This window comes from Amia ocellicauda, chromosome 19, assembly GCF_036373705.1.
Source record: "Amia ocellicauda isolate fAmiCal2 chromosome 19, fAmiCal2.hap1, whole genome shotgun sequence".
In the NCBI taxonomy this organism is placed as follows: Eukaryota; Metazoa; Chordata; class Actinopteri; order Amiiformes; family Amiidae; genus Amia; species Amia ocellicauda.
In genome coordinates this window covers 11,791,343-11,809,584 of record NC_089868.1, presented here as the reverse complement: position 1 = coordinate 11,809,584, position 18,242 = coordinate 11,791,343, and the positions used below count along the sequence as shown (strand labels likewise).

The following is an 18,242-nucleotide window of genomic DNA, read 5'->3' as shown; positions in this document are numbered from 1 at the left end:
TCAGTGTCTTAGTGGAGTCAGATTGTTGATGTGGCATTGTTGTAGATTTAATAATATAAGAGAATATGTTTCCTCAATGTTTTGCTTTCTTACAGCCCTGATGGACCCAGTTTGTAAATATTCTATCAAATATATCACGGTTTTCTCTTATTCAACAAAGTCCAGGGACAGAGGAAGCTCATATTCTCTGCATCTTTCCAACACTTCTCATAACACTTGTATATGATCCATCACGTTATATCCCCTTCTGAATCCTGCTTGTTTTCTTGGTTGCGTGAAGCCCAGGGTGTCTTGAAGGCAATGCGTTAATATCTTTGGAAATACATAGTATTTCCGAAGGGGAGAGACAGTTTTGTTCATGTGGGATTTGTTGAATTCTGAGCCACTTTGAAAAGTCTTGCAAAAATCTTCTCCAGCTAGGATCCCCATTATATCCATTTCATGTATTCTACATTACAGCCAGCGCAACAAAACAAACGTAACATTGTAATCACTGGGCTGAACAAGTTTGTATTGTTTATTTTCTCTTTTGAAGAAGATAATAGTGATAGCAAAGCAGAGGAGGCCATATAGCATATGGGTAAACTATACAGTAGGTCGTTTGCTGAAGGATTGTAAGGAGACACTAGAATGTTGCTGCTGAATTGCTATGCAAGTCCTCAGCCTTGCATTTCATAAATCTTATAGTAGATTCAGCTTCACCACTTTGACTAAACGTTGTGGATTAGCATTTTAAATGTATTCTGTGTGCCTAAAAGCGTGCAAGTGTGGCATGGTTCAAAACTGTGTCTTTTATTTACATTGCATTGTTTAAACTAAATCACAGAGTATTTTCGCCTGTGCCTGCAATATTCATATTCTCAGGTGATGTATGCATTGATCCAAATTCCGCTCACGCCGATGTTTGTAAGTGGAGAGAGAAGCCTTGCTGTCATGACCCACAATGGACTATCAGCCTGTGGTGACGACAGTGCCCATGCTCGACCATGCATTCAGTAGAATATCAGTACAAACACAGTATTTTCTACCCAGCAGGACAAATAAAACCGTCCCAAGTTGCAGAAGCGTGCAGGCGCGCGGACCGGGGCTTGACAGACCGCGCACGTGACGGTTAATTGGCGCGCGCGTCACTGGGCTCCAGCTCGCGCCGGCTGCACGCGCGCTGCCCCGCAACACTTTGCGCGTTTAACCGCAAACCACAGCGCACTCGACACGCGTGGGAACAACAACAACAACAACAACAAGACCACAAGAGTGCCCTGCTTTCGGTAGTAGTAGGGAATACAAAAGAATACACAAAAAGTTAAACCGGAGTGTAATATGGCTGGATTGATGGGCGGCTTTGGCAACTTCACCCATGCAATTGTGCGCGCTATCCCCGCATCTTTCGCCAAGCAAGCCCTGCGGACGCACGGCTACGAGGTGGACCTGGCCGCGGCGCAGCGGGAGCAGGAGCTCTACGTCGGGGTGCTGAGGCACAAGCTGGGGCTGCAGGTGCTGGAGCTGCCCGCCGACGAAAGTGTCCCGGACTGCGTGTTCGTGGAGGACGTGGCCGTGGTGTGCGGGGACACCGCGCTGGTCACCAGACCCGGGGCGGCGAGCAGGAGGAAGGAGGTAATGCGGGGTTATTGCCGGCGCGGAAACGCGGTGGGGGTATAAATAGGCGACGTTGCGTGATGGGTTGAGGGTGGAAACATAGCCGCTGGAGTCTATAATCAGTGCTGTGGTTGCCGGACAGTAAGAGGTGTCTGTTGTCCATCCAGCCCTGCAAACAACTTCACGCTAAACATACCCCGGTGACAGTATTTGTATTCTGTATGAATGTGTGTGACAGGCAACGCCCTTGGAAAGATACCGAGTCCTGGTCATCTAGGGGTTAAGTCGCTAGACCAGTGACCCAAGTTTATATCTGCACCGGGAACTGGCGGAGGTCACTCATGCTCATTCATAATTACACAAAATATATGACATTACGTAAACATATGTCCAAATGTAATCACTGGCCAGCTGAATCACTTTGTGTCTAGAGACGCAAGATGCATGTGTCAGTTTGCATGCAGGGGTTGAGTGAGTGCTTGCACTTGATTACAATGTTGCAAAATGCGATTTTATTCAAACTTTTAGAAATGCATGTACGCTTTTTCTTTTTTTTCTTTTCTTTTTTTTTTTTAACACTTTGCAGGGCCAGTTTGTTTCATTTTCCTGTGCTGCCTGCTGCTGGATTTGGGTCGATCAGATCGCAACGTGTTTTAGTGCAACATATCAGCTGTGTGAGTTTAAAGTAACAGAAACGTTATTTGAAATCAAGAACTGTAAAGCAATCGCAAACTATGGCACCTTCTGTCTCCATCACGGGTTGAGCCGCTCGCTTCACTGACAAAGGGGTTACATTTTAGATTGCATTGGAAGTATGTTTACGTTAATGTTGCATTTACACAATCAGTGAATTAGCTGTTACTTACATTTTAACTTTTTTTTTTAATATGACTTTTGGCAATATGTTTACTGCTTACATTGATGTTTTATGAACGAGCTATATAGGCACTTCCAGTGTAATGCATGTTTCCAATGTTATTATTCAATACAAAATACAAAGTAAGTTGAGCTTGCTCGTTTTATCTTGAGTCCTGACAGAGGATGCAGCTATGAATAGATGTTTTTTTCTTGTCACTGAACATTTGGGGAGGTGTGGCTCATACACAGGCTTGTCAAATATTATTAGGGACATTATTGCTGAGCTTAAGTCTGCTGATAAAACTGCAGCAGACATTGGCAAATCGATGGAAAATGACATGATTGCATGATAAACCTGGGAGACTTTTTTTTTAATGTCTATTTATTAGGTCATGATTTATAATATGAATGAATCAGACTTGGGTTGTTTGCTAGCTTGCCATTTAGCTGCACATACAGGGCTGTGAGTGTCACCAATTTAAAAAGCTAGTGGTACCTCAGTCTGTTTATTCATTAAACCAGTTTTCTATTCTATCAGGAGGAGTCATCCACAAATCAACACTAAAGATCAAACAAAGGCAATATTTACATATTTAGACCTAATCAGGCCAATGCAAGAGATGGCGCAGGTGGTCTTTAATCAACAACCTGCTTTTTAAAACTGCCAGCTTTTACTCAATAGAAAAACAGCATCTTTCTCTAATTATCCGTGCTGCCATGGGTGACCTTTCCAGAGCAGAACCCCACAGTTTCTCAGATCACTGTAATCAGGTATGGCTGCCTCAAACTAAAAATACTTCTATTGGGTAATGCAGGCGGGTCCGGAGCAGTTTTGTTTCCCTCAAGGCAGCTCCATCCTTCTGCAACATACGCTGCACCATCTGCTCATGACAAAGCGGCAAATGGACTTTAAAAATTTTAAAGGTTAAAGTTGTCTAGTTTTTTTTTTCTTTCTTTCTTTACTGTGTACACTGAGTTTCTGTAAGAGGCCACAAAGATCCATCAATGTGATAAACCAGTGAATTCTTAATTTTAAAAAAGTGGTAACTCTTTGTAGGAGCTTGTATCTCCACAGCTGTTTATTTTGTATTAAAGATGTCCATTAGTACCCAGTGCCTTTCAATCTTAGTCACAAGAAAGCAAGCTTACGAAATCTGGTGTGCACACTTACTTAATGTCATGATCTGGTGTGTTCTCAATTCTTCCTCTCTCACAAGAACAAATATCACAATAACAATAAATCCATTTCCCTTGTTTGTTTGTCTTTAAATATGTGAAATCATCCATAAAGAATTTAGAGTCATTAAGGAGATCTTTGATTTTGGATATTTTGTTTCCTTTGGAGCTCATTTGGAATACATTTGGGGGAACATACATTGATCCCATCAAGTATTCATTAATGGGCTATAAATCTGATTTAGTACATTTTGACTCATCTCATGATTTAAATCCTACAAAACCTATTTAGTTAAGACATCAACATTGGTAGGTGAAAATAAAATTCTTCAGTAGTAATTTCCAGTCTGTTGCATTTGGGCTTGAGGAATACAATTTAAAAAAGCAGTAAACCAACAGCTAAATTAAGGATACAAATCATGGGAAAGCTTGCAGGCTCATTTTCTTGCCTGAGTGCATTTGGTTTTCCAGTTAAGATTGAAGCTTTATTTGATTTCTTTACCATTGTGTATATATATATATATGCACAAGAGCTTTTTCAAAAACTGTACAAAAATGTAAAAAGTAAAAGTCTGAAATGTTTTCATGAATACTGTGTACAGCTATATTCAGTAGTACCTGAGAAGTTTATCTTTTTAAGCCCAAATGATGGGTGCTACATCAAAATTTTCAATATGATTAGGCATTTCAGTCATTTTACATATATGCAGACTCTCGATTATAGTCTGCAATTCAAAAATAAAAAGCTTCTTGAAACCGTAGGAACCATGGTTTTGTTGTGAACCAAATGAAATGTGAAACTATTTGTACTGTAAACACATATGATTAATAGCCTAATATATATATTATATATATGCATACACACACACACAGTAACAGGTGTACATATTTATTCTATCTGGAAATAGTTATCAGTATGTGACACTAGTGACATTCATCTCAATGTGTACTGTGTGCTTATGTATCCATTTGAATTGAGTGGCAATATAGCAGAGATGTGATTTGTGTTCATTCTGATCTGTAGGTCTTATCCTTTAGTTTCAGATTACAAATGTCAAATTAAGGAAGTTTATTTCATTAAGAACATTTTAGTGATTCTGCTAAGTGAGTTTTGAAACTGAATAACAGCCATGAGAAACATGGTTTTGGAGATTTTACAAGCACATATTGATTGCATAAAAAGTGCATGCTTTGAATGCTTGAAATCTTAATTAGAAAGCATAAATGCTCTAGCTACAAGGGCTCAGTGTGCAGAAATTGGCAGAGCCCACCCAAGGGATTCTCTTAACTGATTCCCTAACAAATATTCTCCTCTCAAAGCTTTTATTTGATTTTATATGTTTAATTGCCAGCTATTTATTCTCCATATACCACCTACTTGGGAACTGCCTATTTGCAATTTTTTAGCACATGGTTTACCCCTCATACTAGTATAATACAGATAAAGACAACATGCATGCTTCAAGATTCAGTAAAAATCCTTGCTTTGCACATTTGGGATAATGAGGTTACAAAAAATATTGTTGTTCAATTGCTCAAAAACCTTAGATTATCTGTGGGCTCTGGGTTAATAGTGATGTTTTTATTTAGTGTGTATTTATTTTAGTGTTTGAGATTTTATTATTTATATATAACTTCTGATGAATGAGTAATAGATCCTAGTGTTCCAGTGTGCTCAAGTTTTTGTTTAATTGACATAATTCACAAATGGTGCTTTTTTTGCACAGTGTTGGGGGAAAATAGTTTAATTGTTGAAAATAATTATCAGTTTGGGTCCAAACAATTACAGGATAAATATTATGCTGAAGGAGGTCCACTTTTTGGCCACTATAGCTAGACAACATGTAATCATCTATTTTATGTCGAGCATGTTTTTTATTTGTCACCCAGAATAAACATATTTTAAGTTTTCACATGTGTAGGTGCTTGGTTTGTCAGAGTCCCCTTCAGAATCGATCTAGATATTGTCCTTTATGAACTTTTATCCAAATGCTCAATTATGACATCTTATAGCCTATATCAAAGATTTTTGAACAAATTTATTAGGCATTATAGCAGAAAGGCAGAAAAACTCTAAGGAAATACAATGGAATGTGTTTGAATTTCCTCAGAGATAACATATATGTATAAGAAGACAACTGTAACATTAATGTAAAAGACTAAGAGACTCCTGAGGGAAATGTAACAAGAAAGTTAATTTCCTCTGAATCAGCAAGAGTATTGAGAATATCATATAAACCCAGCCATTCAGCAATGTCCTTGCATTTTGTGTTATTTCCAGAATTGCACAGTAAACTACTTTCCAACTTAGAGTTCCTGGGTTTTTGGTTTGGGTTTAGTGGGGATCAGGGGATTTATGGACATACCACAATTACAGAATAATGGTCTTTATCCTAAATAGATAAACGCACGTCTTTTCAAATACAGAATCTAGTATCTCTCTACAAAATTGTCTAGAAATGCTGTTGTGCCAAGAACAACAATCAGACTTTCAGTAAGTGTGGTAGCCGGTATAGGCTTTGCTACATCTATTTTAAAATTAATATTTTGTATTCCAAGTCACTTTATATTAAATGATGACACTTAATCTATATCTTATTGTTCTTGTTCTTTTTCCAGATTAGAGATGGGGATCACATTGTTCTGTACTTCATGTGATACACTGTGTTTTTTTTAAAGCACAGTACATCTCCTAGCACACTGATCAGTAGTTTAGAATTTATTTCTCTAGTGCAGAGTCCTGTTTGCAGATTTGGTGATTGTTAATGTTTAGCATTAATAAACTGACATGTTATTTCCCCCCCATTAATCCAGTATGACTAGAGAGAGTGTCATGCTTCAGAAACTTTGTTGGAGATATTTTATACAGTCATCTACTTGAAGGCGTACAAACCGAAATTTAAAGACATAAGATATATAAGATTATAATAGATTATTATTCTTTTTGTGAATCTCTTCGAGCTCCAGGGTTTTGCTGTTAGGAAGTGAAGCGAAGGGCATGTATTTTTGTTGAGAATCTATTTTAGTCTATCCTAAGTTGAGTGTTGCAAATTGTAGACCTGTCTTAGAATGAATGTCCATAACTCCTAGGACTGAGATGTTAAATTACATTAGCATGCAAATAAAGATACTATTTGTAAAATGTTTTGTACTTTTTTACAGTTTGTTTTTAAGAATATATTCACAAAGCATACATTTACACTTATGTTTCTGTCATACATACTTATTTTAGTAATTTTACTTGGTGACCTATAGTGTTTGGGAGTGAATTGAAAAAGGTGTTCATCGTAAAAGGGAAAATTGTAGATATCTACGAGGAAGTGTTATCCAAGGCCATCAGCCTGCCAGCTTCCCACACACAAAAATTTAAAAAGACTCAACAGTTTAATTGGTTGTCTATGAGCTAAACATTGTGGGAATATTGATGATGATGATATTATTAATAATAATAATAATAATAATAATAATAACAGAACTACAGTAGTAGGAATATGAGGATTCAAAAATGTATTGAAACACCTTTTCTCTCCATCTGGCTGAACTATGATCCTTATGTGTTCCACCGATAAAATCTTTCATTCCTAAATATGATCTGAAAAGAGATTTGTTTTGTGTCACACAGAATAAGGCATTTGTATATGTTAGCATTGCAGTAGGCTGTGGACTGCCAGACAAGTTGACAGGCATATAAATGTAGGGTTTCTGCATCTCTTATAGATTGGATATTAGATGTGAAGTCAAGCCATCAGAAGATATTAAGTGGACTATCACCTGGACCTCTGGAAGTCTCTTCGTTAATGGTTTTCTAAACAATTAGACTTGGCAGCGGCTATTGATATAAATTTGGTTGTTGTCTAGGCTCTATTGATTTGTGTGATTGACTCTTTAAGTAAGAGTGGATTAATATGTGGTTCATGTTTTTCTTCTAAGCCTGTTGTACAGTTCAGATTGTGATGCGGAGAGCTTGTAGTGTAGTCATGAAATTGAGTAGTTGCTGAAGTCTTCTTTGTTCAAGTGCCTTCTGTGCCTTTGTTTAGCATCTTAAATCCTGGTACCAAATTACATAGATTTTTCTAGTATAATCCATAACAAAAAGGGAAACTAATGGTGTTAAACTAAATACAAATTTTAATGACACATTCACACTTCTCTCTCATGCTAGATCTTTGCTGTGTACCATTTAATCAGTTCTACGTTTTTTACAATAACTGTCACAGGTGAATAATTACAAGTAACCAAGTCTGGAAAGTGTAGTCCTGGAAATGAATGGAGTAATGGAGGGTCAGTTAACATATTCCCAGCTGAATAAAAATTAATGGGACTACTATGAAAGGAGCTCCAGGGAACTCCATGCAGTGTATTTAAAGAACAGCTCAGTCAAATACATTGACTTTTGTGTCACTTTTAATCGAACAGCACACAGTACATGGGCAGTGGCTCTGATGACATAAGAGTGTGTTGTATGAATTCCACCATGTCCCACTGCAGCCGGGAAAGAGAATAGCCTCCGCCTGGAAGCTCGGAAAGCTGTTCGGTGGAATCGCATTCCTGCATTGCTTAGCATTTGACTTGACATTATACCAGTGAGCTGCTGCCCTTGAATTGTCCTGCACAAGGCTAGGGATTTCATCCAAGGTCAGGTTGAATCAGTGATTTATTTCCTCACTTCTGATAGTTATCATGACAAACATGATGTTTTGTGATGGATGCATCCTGGGGAACCCACACAAGATTAAATGAAGACTGGATTTATGTAGCCTGGCATGTGTGCATGAAATACTGTACTGCACTGGACATCGACCAGATGGAATGGATCCCATTTACTACCAGTCCTGACTGCAGTCTTTTTTTTACTACCTTCATATCCAGTCTGTGAATGGTATCTCTCATGGACCAATGACCAACAGCAGTAACATATACTTGAGTGCCTCATATCTGGCATCTCATGGTAATGGCTTGTCCTGTTTTTAAGCATTTAATTAGTGTTTAGTACTGATCATGATTAATTTCCACTTTCATCATGTTACAATTCTTTATAAGTATATGCGCAACAGGCTGGATAAAATATCTGACAAATGCACATGAATTCTCCAGATTATGCAAACTTGCTTTCAGCTAAATTTGTTCCAGAAATTAGGTTCTCTTTCCTCTTCTCTGTCCCCCCTTTCTGTCCTTTATCTCCACCAACAGCTTTGAGTTTCATGTACTGGAACTCACCTCTGCCTGGCACCTCTTCCTACTGGTTCTCTAGTGTCCTCCTGGTCCGCTCATCACCTTCCTGGATGAACTGATCTTTCTTCTCCCTTTCCTCCCTTACCATCCTACTGGGAGACTTAAACATCCATCTCTCCAACCCCTCCCACTGATGAATTTCTACCCCTCCTTCACTCTTTCAACTCCCTGTCTCCATCATGCCCGACAAGGCCGCCAGCTGGACCTTCTCTTCTCCAGAGGCTCTCCATGACCCCCCTGGATATATCTCAGATGACTACTTCATCTGTGTCTCCACCACACCCACTCCTACTATCACTTTCCAATGTAATCTCTGCTCTCTCCCCTCCACTAATCTCACTCTCTTACCTCCTATTGACTGCTTTTCCCATCTGTCTGTTGACCGTGCTACTTCCGCCTTTTTCTCCTCCCTCCCTTGATTCTCTCTGCCCTCTCATGTCTCATCCTGCTCGTCCCTCCCCCTCACAACCCTGGATCTCCTCCATCCTCCGCTCAACCTGATCCACTCTTCGAAAAGTGGAAGAGGTCCAAACTCCCGGCTGCCCTCAAATAGATTGACTCTTGTGTCCCTTTTAATTGAGCAGCACATTTCCCCTATGGCCCCCCTATTTAGCACCTACCTCGGACTTCACTGCATCATATCTACATGTTACCTCTTTGAACTAGGATGTATTCCTTATATTTTAGATGAATTGTACTTCTGCACTTTTGTAATTCTTAAATTGTACTTTGTATTGATTATACTACTGCACTGTGTACAATGTAAGTCACCCTGGATAAGAGCATCTGCCAAAAAATAAATAATTATAGTAATCTAGTCTCTGTTGGATTGTGGATGGCAGCTATCTAGTTTTGTTGTTGTTGATTTTGCTGCTTAAAATGTACCCTTTAGTGCCATTGTCATTATGTCACACAAATAGTTTCCCATATTGTGCTGCTTAAACAGTTTATCAGCTGCCAGATAGGGTACATGTAACAGCAGTCATTAATCACAAGTCCAGGACAACCCGAATCAGCAGAATTGATTGCTACCTCCTCAGGAACTTGACGGTAAAATGAGAAGTATCTAAATGCTATTCCAACGAATGCAAACAAGAAAATTCCAGATCCTTCACGAAAAAAGTCTATATCTCCTGTTATCACCATTAATGAAGCGTATAAAATAGACCAAAGCTTATGGCGATAAGAGTTGCACGCTGCATTTTATCAGTAAATTAACAAATATGTTGCAATTTCCTCAAGAGTGCATTTTAATACTGCTCGTACGAGCATCCCACTCTTCATTGGGATGACTGCTGTTTAGCTTTCCTTCGAATTTCATTTACTGCACCATTGCTTCTTCCCCCGTCCTCAAAGATGTATCAATATTATTATTAATATAGTTTCTCTGTAGACTTCCAAGAGCTCAAAACTAGCTACTCAAGTGGAGAATGAACTGCCATATTTGTCCTCATCAAACCCACTTCATGGAATGTGGAGGATCTGACACTTTTAAATGAACCATAATCACAGAAAATATTCCACCATTGTGTTATACAGCAAATTAAACCAAGCCTTGAATGGGCAATTTCACAAAGCAGACTGTCATTTATTGGTCAAATAAAATGACAATGGCTTAAAGGTCGATATATGCAAACAATGAGCAATTTGAGATGCAGGCATCCCAAAACAATTTCTGGGTGTCCAGTAATCTTCTCAGTGTGCATAACAAGACAGCTTGAGGTTACCTAATTACTTCTACAGCGTGCATGTAATGATTTCCTGTGGTGGTTTGAACCCTGTACCCGTTAGCATTAATCATCTTGTACAAAAGTGAAAGGCATTACCAAAGAATATCCAAATAAAATAGAACTGTAGTAGGTCTATGTTTTATTATGATGATGCGGAAGGAAGGGAAATCAGAGTAGGGCCTAAATCTTCGCATTTATTAATTGTGATGAAATCGGCTTGTGCAGTCTGCAGGCGTTTGAGTTCGGAGGGTTTTACACGTTATACAAATCCCAGTTTCCCTTCGCTGCTGTTCAGAGCTTGAATTTACTCCAAGAAGCCTTCGTCTGAAGCAGACGTGACGAGCCCTGGCTGCTATATTTAATTTTTTTAGACATCCTGTACAGAAGATGTCTGGCCTTCCCAGGGGCTTGACATCCCAGTGTGAAGGGGGGATGTTTTCAAATACCCACCCTTAAGTAAATGGGGGTTTGTCAGAATGGTTTTCGACACCAAATGTGGAATTCCAAGGGGCAGCCACCTGCTCCAGAGATGGTGTGCCCACGGACGCTGTTTGTTTTTGAAGAGGATACTGAACCCTTTGTTTGAGGCCTTTTGCAGGGTTATATCAACACTTCCCCTATGCAGGGTTGTATGAGGTTCAGACTTAAATGTAGTGTAAACTCTGATTTTGACCTTTGACCTTTTACTTGTCCTTGAGCCAAACTTGACGCTGGAAAGCCAGAGAGTTTGCACATCCTGGACAACAGACCCGACAGCTGAATATCCAGTGTGGAAGTCTGACAGTCCAGCAGGATTACTGAACTGGTGTGCATAATTCTACAGCCTGAATAGCAATCAGACATGGATTTGGTATATTATTAAATAAGAAAAAATGTAATGACAGGAAGGAATATAACAAAACATCATCACTGTGCCGCAGAACGTTGTACTATTTAATCAAATTGCACAGACTGTTGAAGAGAGTGCAAATGTTCCCACTCCTCAGTGGTGTCAGTCACAATTGCTGTTTTTGTGTGCATCCTTGATATAGCAGGGCCCTGGGAACCTCAGATTGAGTGCTATACAAATTTACTCCATGACCAAGGTCAAGAATAGACAAACTTAACACTATATTTACATAATAGCTTAACTGGAGCTGCATTTTAATCACATCCAGGCTGAATAAGTTGCGTACTGCAGTGCTCGGTATGTTCTGTAATTAATATCCACCCTTTGTCACACATCTGTGGGCTGATGCATGACGAGGTGTAGTTTTAACACATGGTTTTAATTGGTTTAGAGCAGAACAGTAATCCCTGGTGTGTTGGACAGAAACTTATTAAGTGTGAAGATAGGGCTCCGTTTTCCACTTTAGTTGCCAGTCATACTCTTGCAAACTTGATTAATAACCATGCATATTAATACGTTTTGCTTATGAGGGGTTCTCTGTCTTCTTTCCCAATGAAAATCCCAGTGCCTGTAATAAAACCGAGAATGCTGTGTTAACTTGCAGCTCTGTTGTTCATACTTTAGCAAATAAATACACGTTTATAACTGTAAGTCAGGTGTGTTATAAGTAATGTGGTTCCAGTGTCAAGCAATTCATGGAGTAAAGTGGGCACTTGGGGAGGGCAATGGCAAACGAATAGTGTCTGTAAAGGAACCATGGCTATATGGTTCCTTAAAGGGTGTATTAAATAATTAAATGTTTTCTTTTCGTCAAGGTCCAATCTGCCGTTGTCATTTCTTACCTTTTATAAACATCTTCTTCAATTCTGTACAATGTAGAGTTAGACTGAAATTATTTTTTATGAACTGTGGCTTCTCTGCACTGTGGAATGACACGACCCCCCCAATGACATGCTGTTAGTCACACTAACTGGCCTGCATTAAATATCAGGGTGAAACCTGCTGTATGCTGCTCTGCCCTTCTCCTGCAGATAACAATAAAATACTAAGGGAAACCGCTGTCTCTTGAAAGGCAATAAGTGTCCTGTTGATTGTTTTTTATTAAAAGGTAAAATCATCTGAGTGTGAGGTCTATCTAATCTGAGTCCTGCACTCACTGTCACAAATGGCCATCAAATTGCGATCGTTGTGATTGCTCCGTACTTTATCAATTTGCCCGGAAAAGCAAAAACAACATTGCAGCAGTCATACAGTTGACTGTGATTGTCAGACTTTGCTTTCATAATAAATTCACACTTGTTTTTCATGTCTGAACTGCTCTCATATTGATTTACAGTGCTTGCTTAACCTGTCCAATAGAATTGTTATTAAATGAAAATTACACACACACTAGCACAGCATACAGTTTAATTCCTATCAAAGTAACATGTTTGATACACAAGTTCTGATTTAAACCTGTGGAAGAGATTTCTGGAATGTTGCACCTTACAACTGAAAAGTGGATTTAATGGAATTAATTGGTGACTTAAAAAATTATGACATTATGTGAAAGCACCTGATTCCAAAAACAAACTCACAAGTGTTGCAGAGACTAAGGGCTGGATTAAATCAAAGCTTTGACCCACCTGTTAATAGCAAACTGCAAACCTGTAAATCATAGCTATTACATTTATGAGTAGATGAAAGTAGCATCTTACAAAAACTGAAGCCGCCGCTGAGTACAGGTTTGTAGTTTTGTGGGTCAAGGTTGTGATTTAATACCAGGCTAAGACTCAAATATCCGCACAATCTATCTCGATACCATAGCTTTACCATACATTTTATCCATTTTGAGTACAGTTACACTACCTACTTCTTCTTATTTTTCAAGCTGACTCTGCTTCAATCACTTTTGCACAATGTCTTTTCACCAAACGCAATTTACTACACACATCCTTTTCTTTGCAAGCCCTTCTATTGCCGTCATCTCAAGAGCAGCTTATATGGAGCTATAATATCCCTCTGTCTCTAAAACCCCCAGTCGGGTCACAGAGCACCTTCTTAATCCAGTGAAATCTATGGAAAATAACAGGGACCATTAGGTTGCTTTCAAAGGTTACTTTATTCCTGTAGCCCAAGGAAAGGCTCAGCTGATAGAAATATAGGTTCATCACACTGGAGCAGCAGAATGCTTGCAGGCTTAACTCTCCAACCATGTCTGCATCCTTTGCATTTGACCAATCTACAAGCCGCTTCATTGAGCCCTTGGATGAATTTTGGTAGGCTGGCCACTCCTGGGAAGATTCACCACTGTTTCAACTTGTCTACATTTTGTATGGAGAGCTGAAACCATTCAGTGTGACAGATATGCAAAAATGGAGGAAATCAGGAAGGGGGCAAATACTTTTTCACGGCACTGTATATGTTTGTTGTATGGGTTTGGGCTTGGGAGAAGCTTGGCAAAATTTGCATAGAGATTTACTCCTTCCTTCATTTCCTTTGATTGATTATTGTTGTTGTTGTTGTTTAATCATCTTTTCTTTTCACATGTGTAGCCTGTAATGTTAACCATGTAGTACACATGAGAGATTTATGAAGATACATGTTAAATTGAACAGCTCAGCGATGCACTCTTGTCATTCTCTATAGTTTGCAATAAATAACTTTGCAATAAAAGCTTCAGACAATACTGGATGTTAAAAAAAATCTCTCTCTCGATGGAGGCAGCCTACAGACCAGCTGCATCATACATCACATTGTGTGTGGTATTGTTGGCAAGTAATATGTGTCTCCTCCTTCTGTATTTTTAAAAGCCTTCAAACACCATTATGTTGTGACCTGCAGGAGTTTCATTCCCAGAGATTTAATAGCTTTCACTGTAATAAATTGTCTTGGCACTCTTCTCCAGTGGCTTAAGAAGGTAACTGTAGCTGTGAGAGAACGCATCTTCCTCCAAGTGCAGTCTGTTAGAATGCCAACCACCTAACTGTAAGTATTTTACACTGTATTTGTAATAGTTATTATTTACAAGTAGAAAACTTGCACATTTTCTCATATTTAAATGCAAACTACAGGCTAGACTATGGGTTTCCTCCTAGCAACCTGTTTCAAATAATTGAGAAATGGTCTAATACATGGTGGCCAGGTTTCATTTTGTAATGTACTGCAGCTGAGTCTTTCCTTCTCTCACAATATAGTATCCTACTGTTTTTAGGAATTCTCTAAGCTGACTTCAGTCATTTTCTGCACTGTGAATGCAGCTAAGTGATTCAAGTCATGCTAAAGTGAAATGGCCTGCAGTGGTGGCTGAGAGCTGGCCCTAACTGCAATATAAATGCAAACTGACTTCAGAGCGGCTCAGCTAGGACATGGGTTTCTGAAGGTAACTGACAAACCACTTTTTTTTTTTGTCTATACAACTGTGCCAATACTGGATTTAAATTATTATTTTTTGCATTTGGTTTCTGATGTACATTACAATTAGTAGTCTGTGGCAAGGCTTTTTTTATTGGCATTCCCTTTTAATTTTTATTAGGAACAGATTGAACAGATAACATGCTGGTCTCTGGTAAAATAAAATAATGTCACGGTTGTATAGTTACGCTTTTTAATTTTTTTTATGTAGCTGCAGTGTGCGCCTGAGATCTTTTATTCTTTATTAGTCATGGTTTGTACAATAAAATGCATTGAAATTAATTTGGCTATTTTTAGCTGCATTGATCTTTTTCAAAAAATAGGTTTTGTCAGGTTTTTAAAAAAATTGTACATATATTATAGTCTTAATATTATTCACATGACCAATACATTCCTTTGTCTATATGTCTGTATGCAATGAAACGCTCACACTATGAAATGTTACTCCATATGTCTATTTAGTATAATTATTTTAATAAATGCTGCTCATTATTTGCAGGGTTTTCTGAAGAATCGTGGTGCCTAAAAAACTCGATTGGTTCAATTTTCAATCAGGCTTCATGGTATTAGTGAAGTATGTCTTGCTTGGGGCAAATGTCAGCTGTTAAAATATAATTTAAGTTTTAACACTGCTAAAAGCATGCAAAGATTTTTTGGTAAAGATATGGATTTTGGTGAACCAGCAAAGATTAGGTGTTTGGAGATTTCAGAAGCTAGAAATTGAAGACTTTGTGTTGTCAGTAAACCAAAGCCAATCTTTACGACTGTAAGATATCATTAAATAAATTATCTGTATGCTGAGACAGACCATTAAAAGAAACCGCGAGGAAGATGGTTATGTAAGACTATGGAAGGTGAGGAGGATGAGCAAGAATTTCGAAGACTTGTGCCAGATTCCCATTGGGACTGCCATATCCGGACCGCCGTGTGGAGCCCAGGGGCCCGCTTGCCCTGTGTGTCTCGGCCCTGTGTGAACTTTACTGACTCTCTGTTCTCATGCCAAGGCCAGGAGACATCCTCCTCACCCCAGACTCCTTCTGCTGCTTCTCCTTCTTATGACCAGATATGAAGAATGTGCTGTGTCATTTTTGGCACAATGAATAATTCGTGCAGCCTTCTTTTTCTTGTTCTTCTTCCTGATCAAATATATAATAACAAGAAGTCCTTATGTGGTGTGGTTAATCTCTGATTGATTTGTGACTGTTCATGCAATCTGGAAATCTCTCCAGCAGACCCAGGGGTTGACTGATCACACAGGTCATGACTCAGTGTTGTTGATCCTGGCATATCCGTTGTGATGCAGGGGTTTTGGCAAACGAGAGAAGAAATCACTGCTATCTTGCTCTGCTGGAGAGGGTAACGGGAAGATCTTAAGAGCTCAATGCAATTACCTTCTCAGCTGGAGATGCCTAGGAGAGATGTTAGAAAATGTAGTGTCATCATCCACAGTGTTGCACCTGTTTCAGTTGCATTCAGTTAGGACTACAGAGGTAAATCACAGAAAAATATAAAGGCATGTAACAATAACCCAAAATGTTAGTATAGTAGTAATGTTTGTAATGTTTTTTTAAATTCATTATTCTTTTAAATTTCATTTTCTTAGTTTTTCTCAATTTCTGTTTTCAGCATTGACAATGCAGGATTTGAATTTAAATCCTTCCCAGTGCTTTCCACAATTTATTAGCAACCCAATTGTCATCATCTCCGCCCACGCAGTATAATGGTAAACGCACAGTACCTTTACTTGGTTGTCAAATCCGTATTTATCTGCTCATTATCATTTCATTTCCACTAGCTTTTCTTATGCCTTCGTCCCGAGAGAAAGAAAAAAATGAACAAACTTGAATGTCCAGTGGCTGTGAAAATTTGAGTAATCTCACTGTCAGTGTAGTTTAGTCCAGCAAGAAGTTCATTATGCAATCCATTTTATTGGCAGCTGCATTAGTGCACTAAAAGCTGTCAGTGTTCATATTGGCAGCATTATGTTGTATTGCTGTTCATGTTTTAAGGGGTGAACACAGGGGACTGCCATCATTTGGACATTTGTCTCTAGAACTGTCAGCTTTGGTCAATAAAATTCAACATGGCAGATCATAATTGCTGCAAGCCGTGAGTGAGACTACATAAAAATGCCACAGGGCAGGAGTCCTGAGAGCACACTAAACACAACTTCTCCAGTGTCTGTAAATATTGCCTCTCGGTCACAAATGAATCTTCAAAAAGTTTTAAAGCCATCATTAACATCCCCCCCAACTGATAAGCACAGTCTGGTGAGTAACTGGGTACATGTGGAGCCGTCTGGCTTATCTGTTTTTGTTTGTGTTGATGATTCCTCTTCCGCCGTATGTTAATTTTTTCAATTTTCCTCCGTCAAAGTATTGGTTAGCGGTCATCAGGGCCCTCTCGTAATGGTTTTCATCTGAGAAGCTCTGTCCGCATCGGTCTCAGTTGAGTGAGCAGAGGATTTGCCACAGACAGTTGACAGGCCTCCTCTTTCAGTCGCTAATGAAGAATTTACAAATGCTTCAAGCAAAGGCAGTTTTGCTTGTCATAGGTGCAGTCCAGGCTCTGGTAAATGCAGTAAATAAACTCAGCCATCTTTTGGAGGAAATTCATCTCTCTCCACCCTGTAAAAGTTGCCATTAATGGGGTATTATCTGAGATGTTTATTAAAGTAGTTGCTGTAGTGCTGGAATGACTACAAAGTAACTACCAAATGGTATCTGTATGTGTCTTGTATTTTAGTGTACATGTACTTTTATCATTCAGAAATTCTCTAGGTTCCCATAAAGAAGTCATAAAATCCAGGAAACCATTATCTAAAAATGTGGTCACCAGAGTGCAGAGCAGGTGGCAAGCTTTCTAGTTCTGCACAATATTACCCTGAACACAGCTGGCCATGTTACCCTCGGGTCCCGTCTGTTTCTGGACTGCAGCTTTGCTAAAGGCATATCCCATTGACTGACCTGCTAACTGGCATTCATGGATCATTAAAAAAGTAATTGTTGCACTGTTAGTGCATCTTCAGTAACACAATTCAGCCCATGCAAAGAGTGTACAGAGGCACGTTGGGCTCTTATCATTTCCTAAGTAACGCTATATGCATCTATTGTCCTTTACAGAATCCAAAAGTGAGGCACAAAGTTAAGAACTTTTTAAATGTTGTTTTTTCTTTAGCTCTCCGCCTTCTGTAATAGTTATTATATATGTAATTATAATATTCTTATAAATATGACAAGACAGCCAATTGTGCATGATTGCATTCTTTAACTTAATTTCTGTAATAAGGAGAAACAAACTCAAATTGACAATTTTTAAACCCACACACACTTGGGTGTAAAGGGTTAATGAGAGAGGGGGGAAAAAAT

The 18,242-nt window shown here is 38.8% G+C and overlaps 1 protein-coding gene across 2 annotated transcripts in view; it reads left to right on the top strand.

The window, feature by feature from the left end:
- The window catches only part of ddah1 (dimethylarginine dimethylaminohydrolase 1), an 80,764-nt gene that overhangs the window by 8,977 nt on the left and 53,545 nt on the right, over positions 1-18,242 (top strand). Inside the window, exon 1 of one of the 2 annotated variants that reach the window (XM_066692641.1) lies at positions 1,117-1,614. The exons of the other annotated variant lie outside the window; for it this stretch is intronic. Within the exon in view, the coding sequence (XP_066548738.1) occupies positions 1,321-1,614 (294 nt within the window). The 5' untranslated portion in view covers positions 1,117-1,320. Of the gene's footprint in view, positions 1-1,116; positions 1,615-18,242 lie in introns of those variants that run through there. 2 annotated transcript variants of the gene reach the window in all.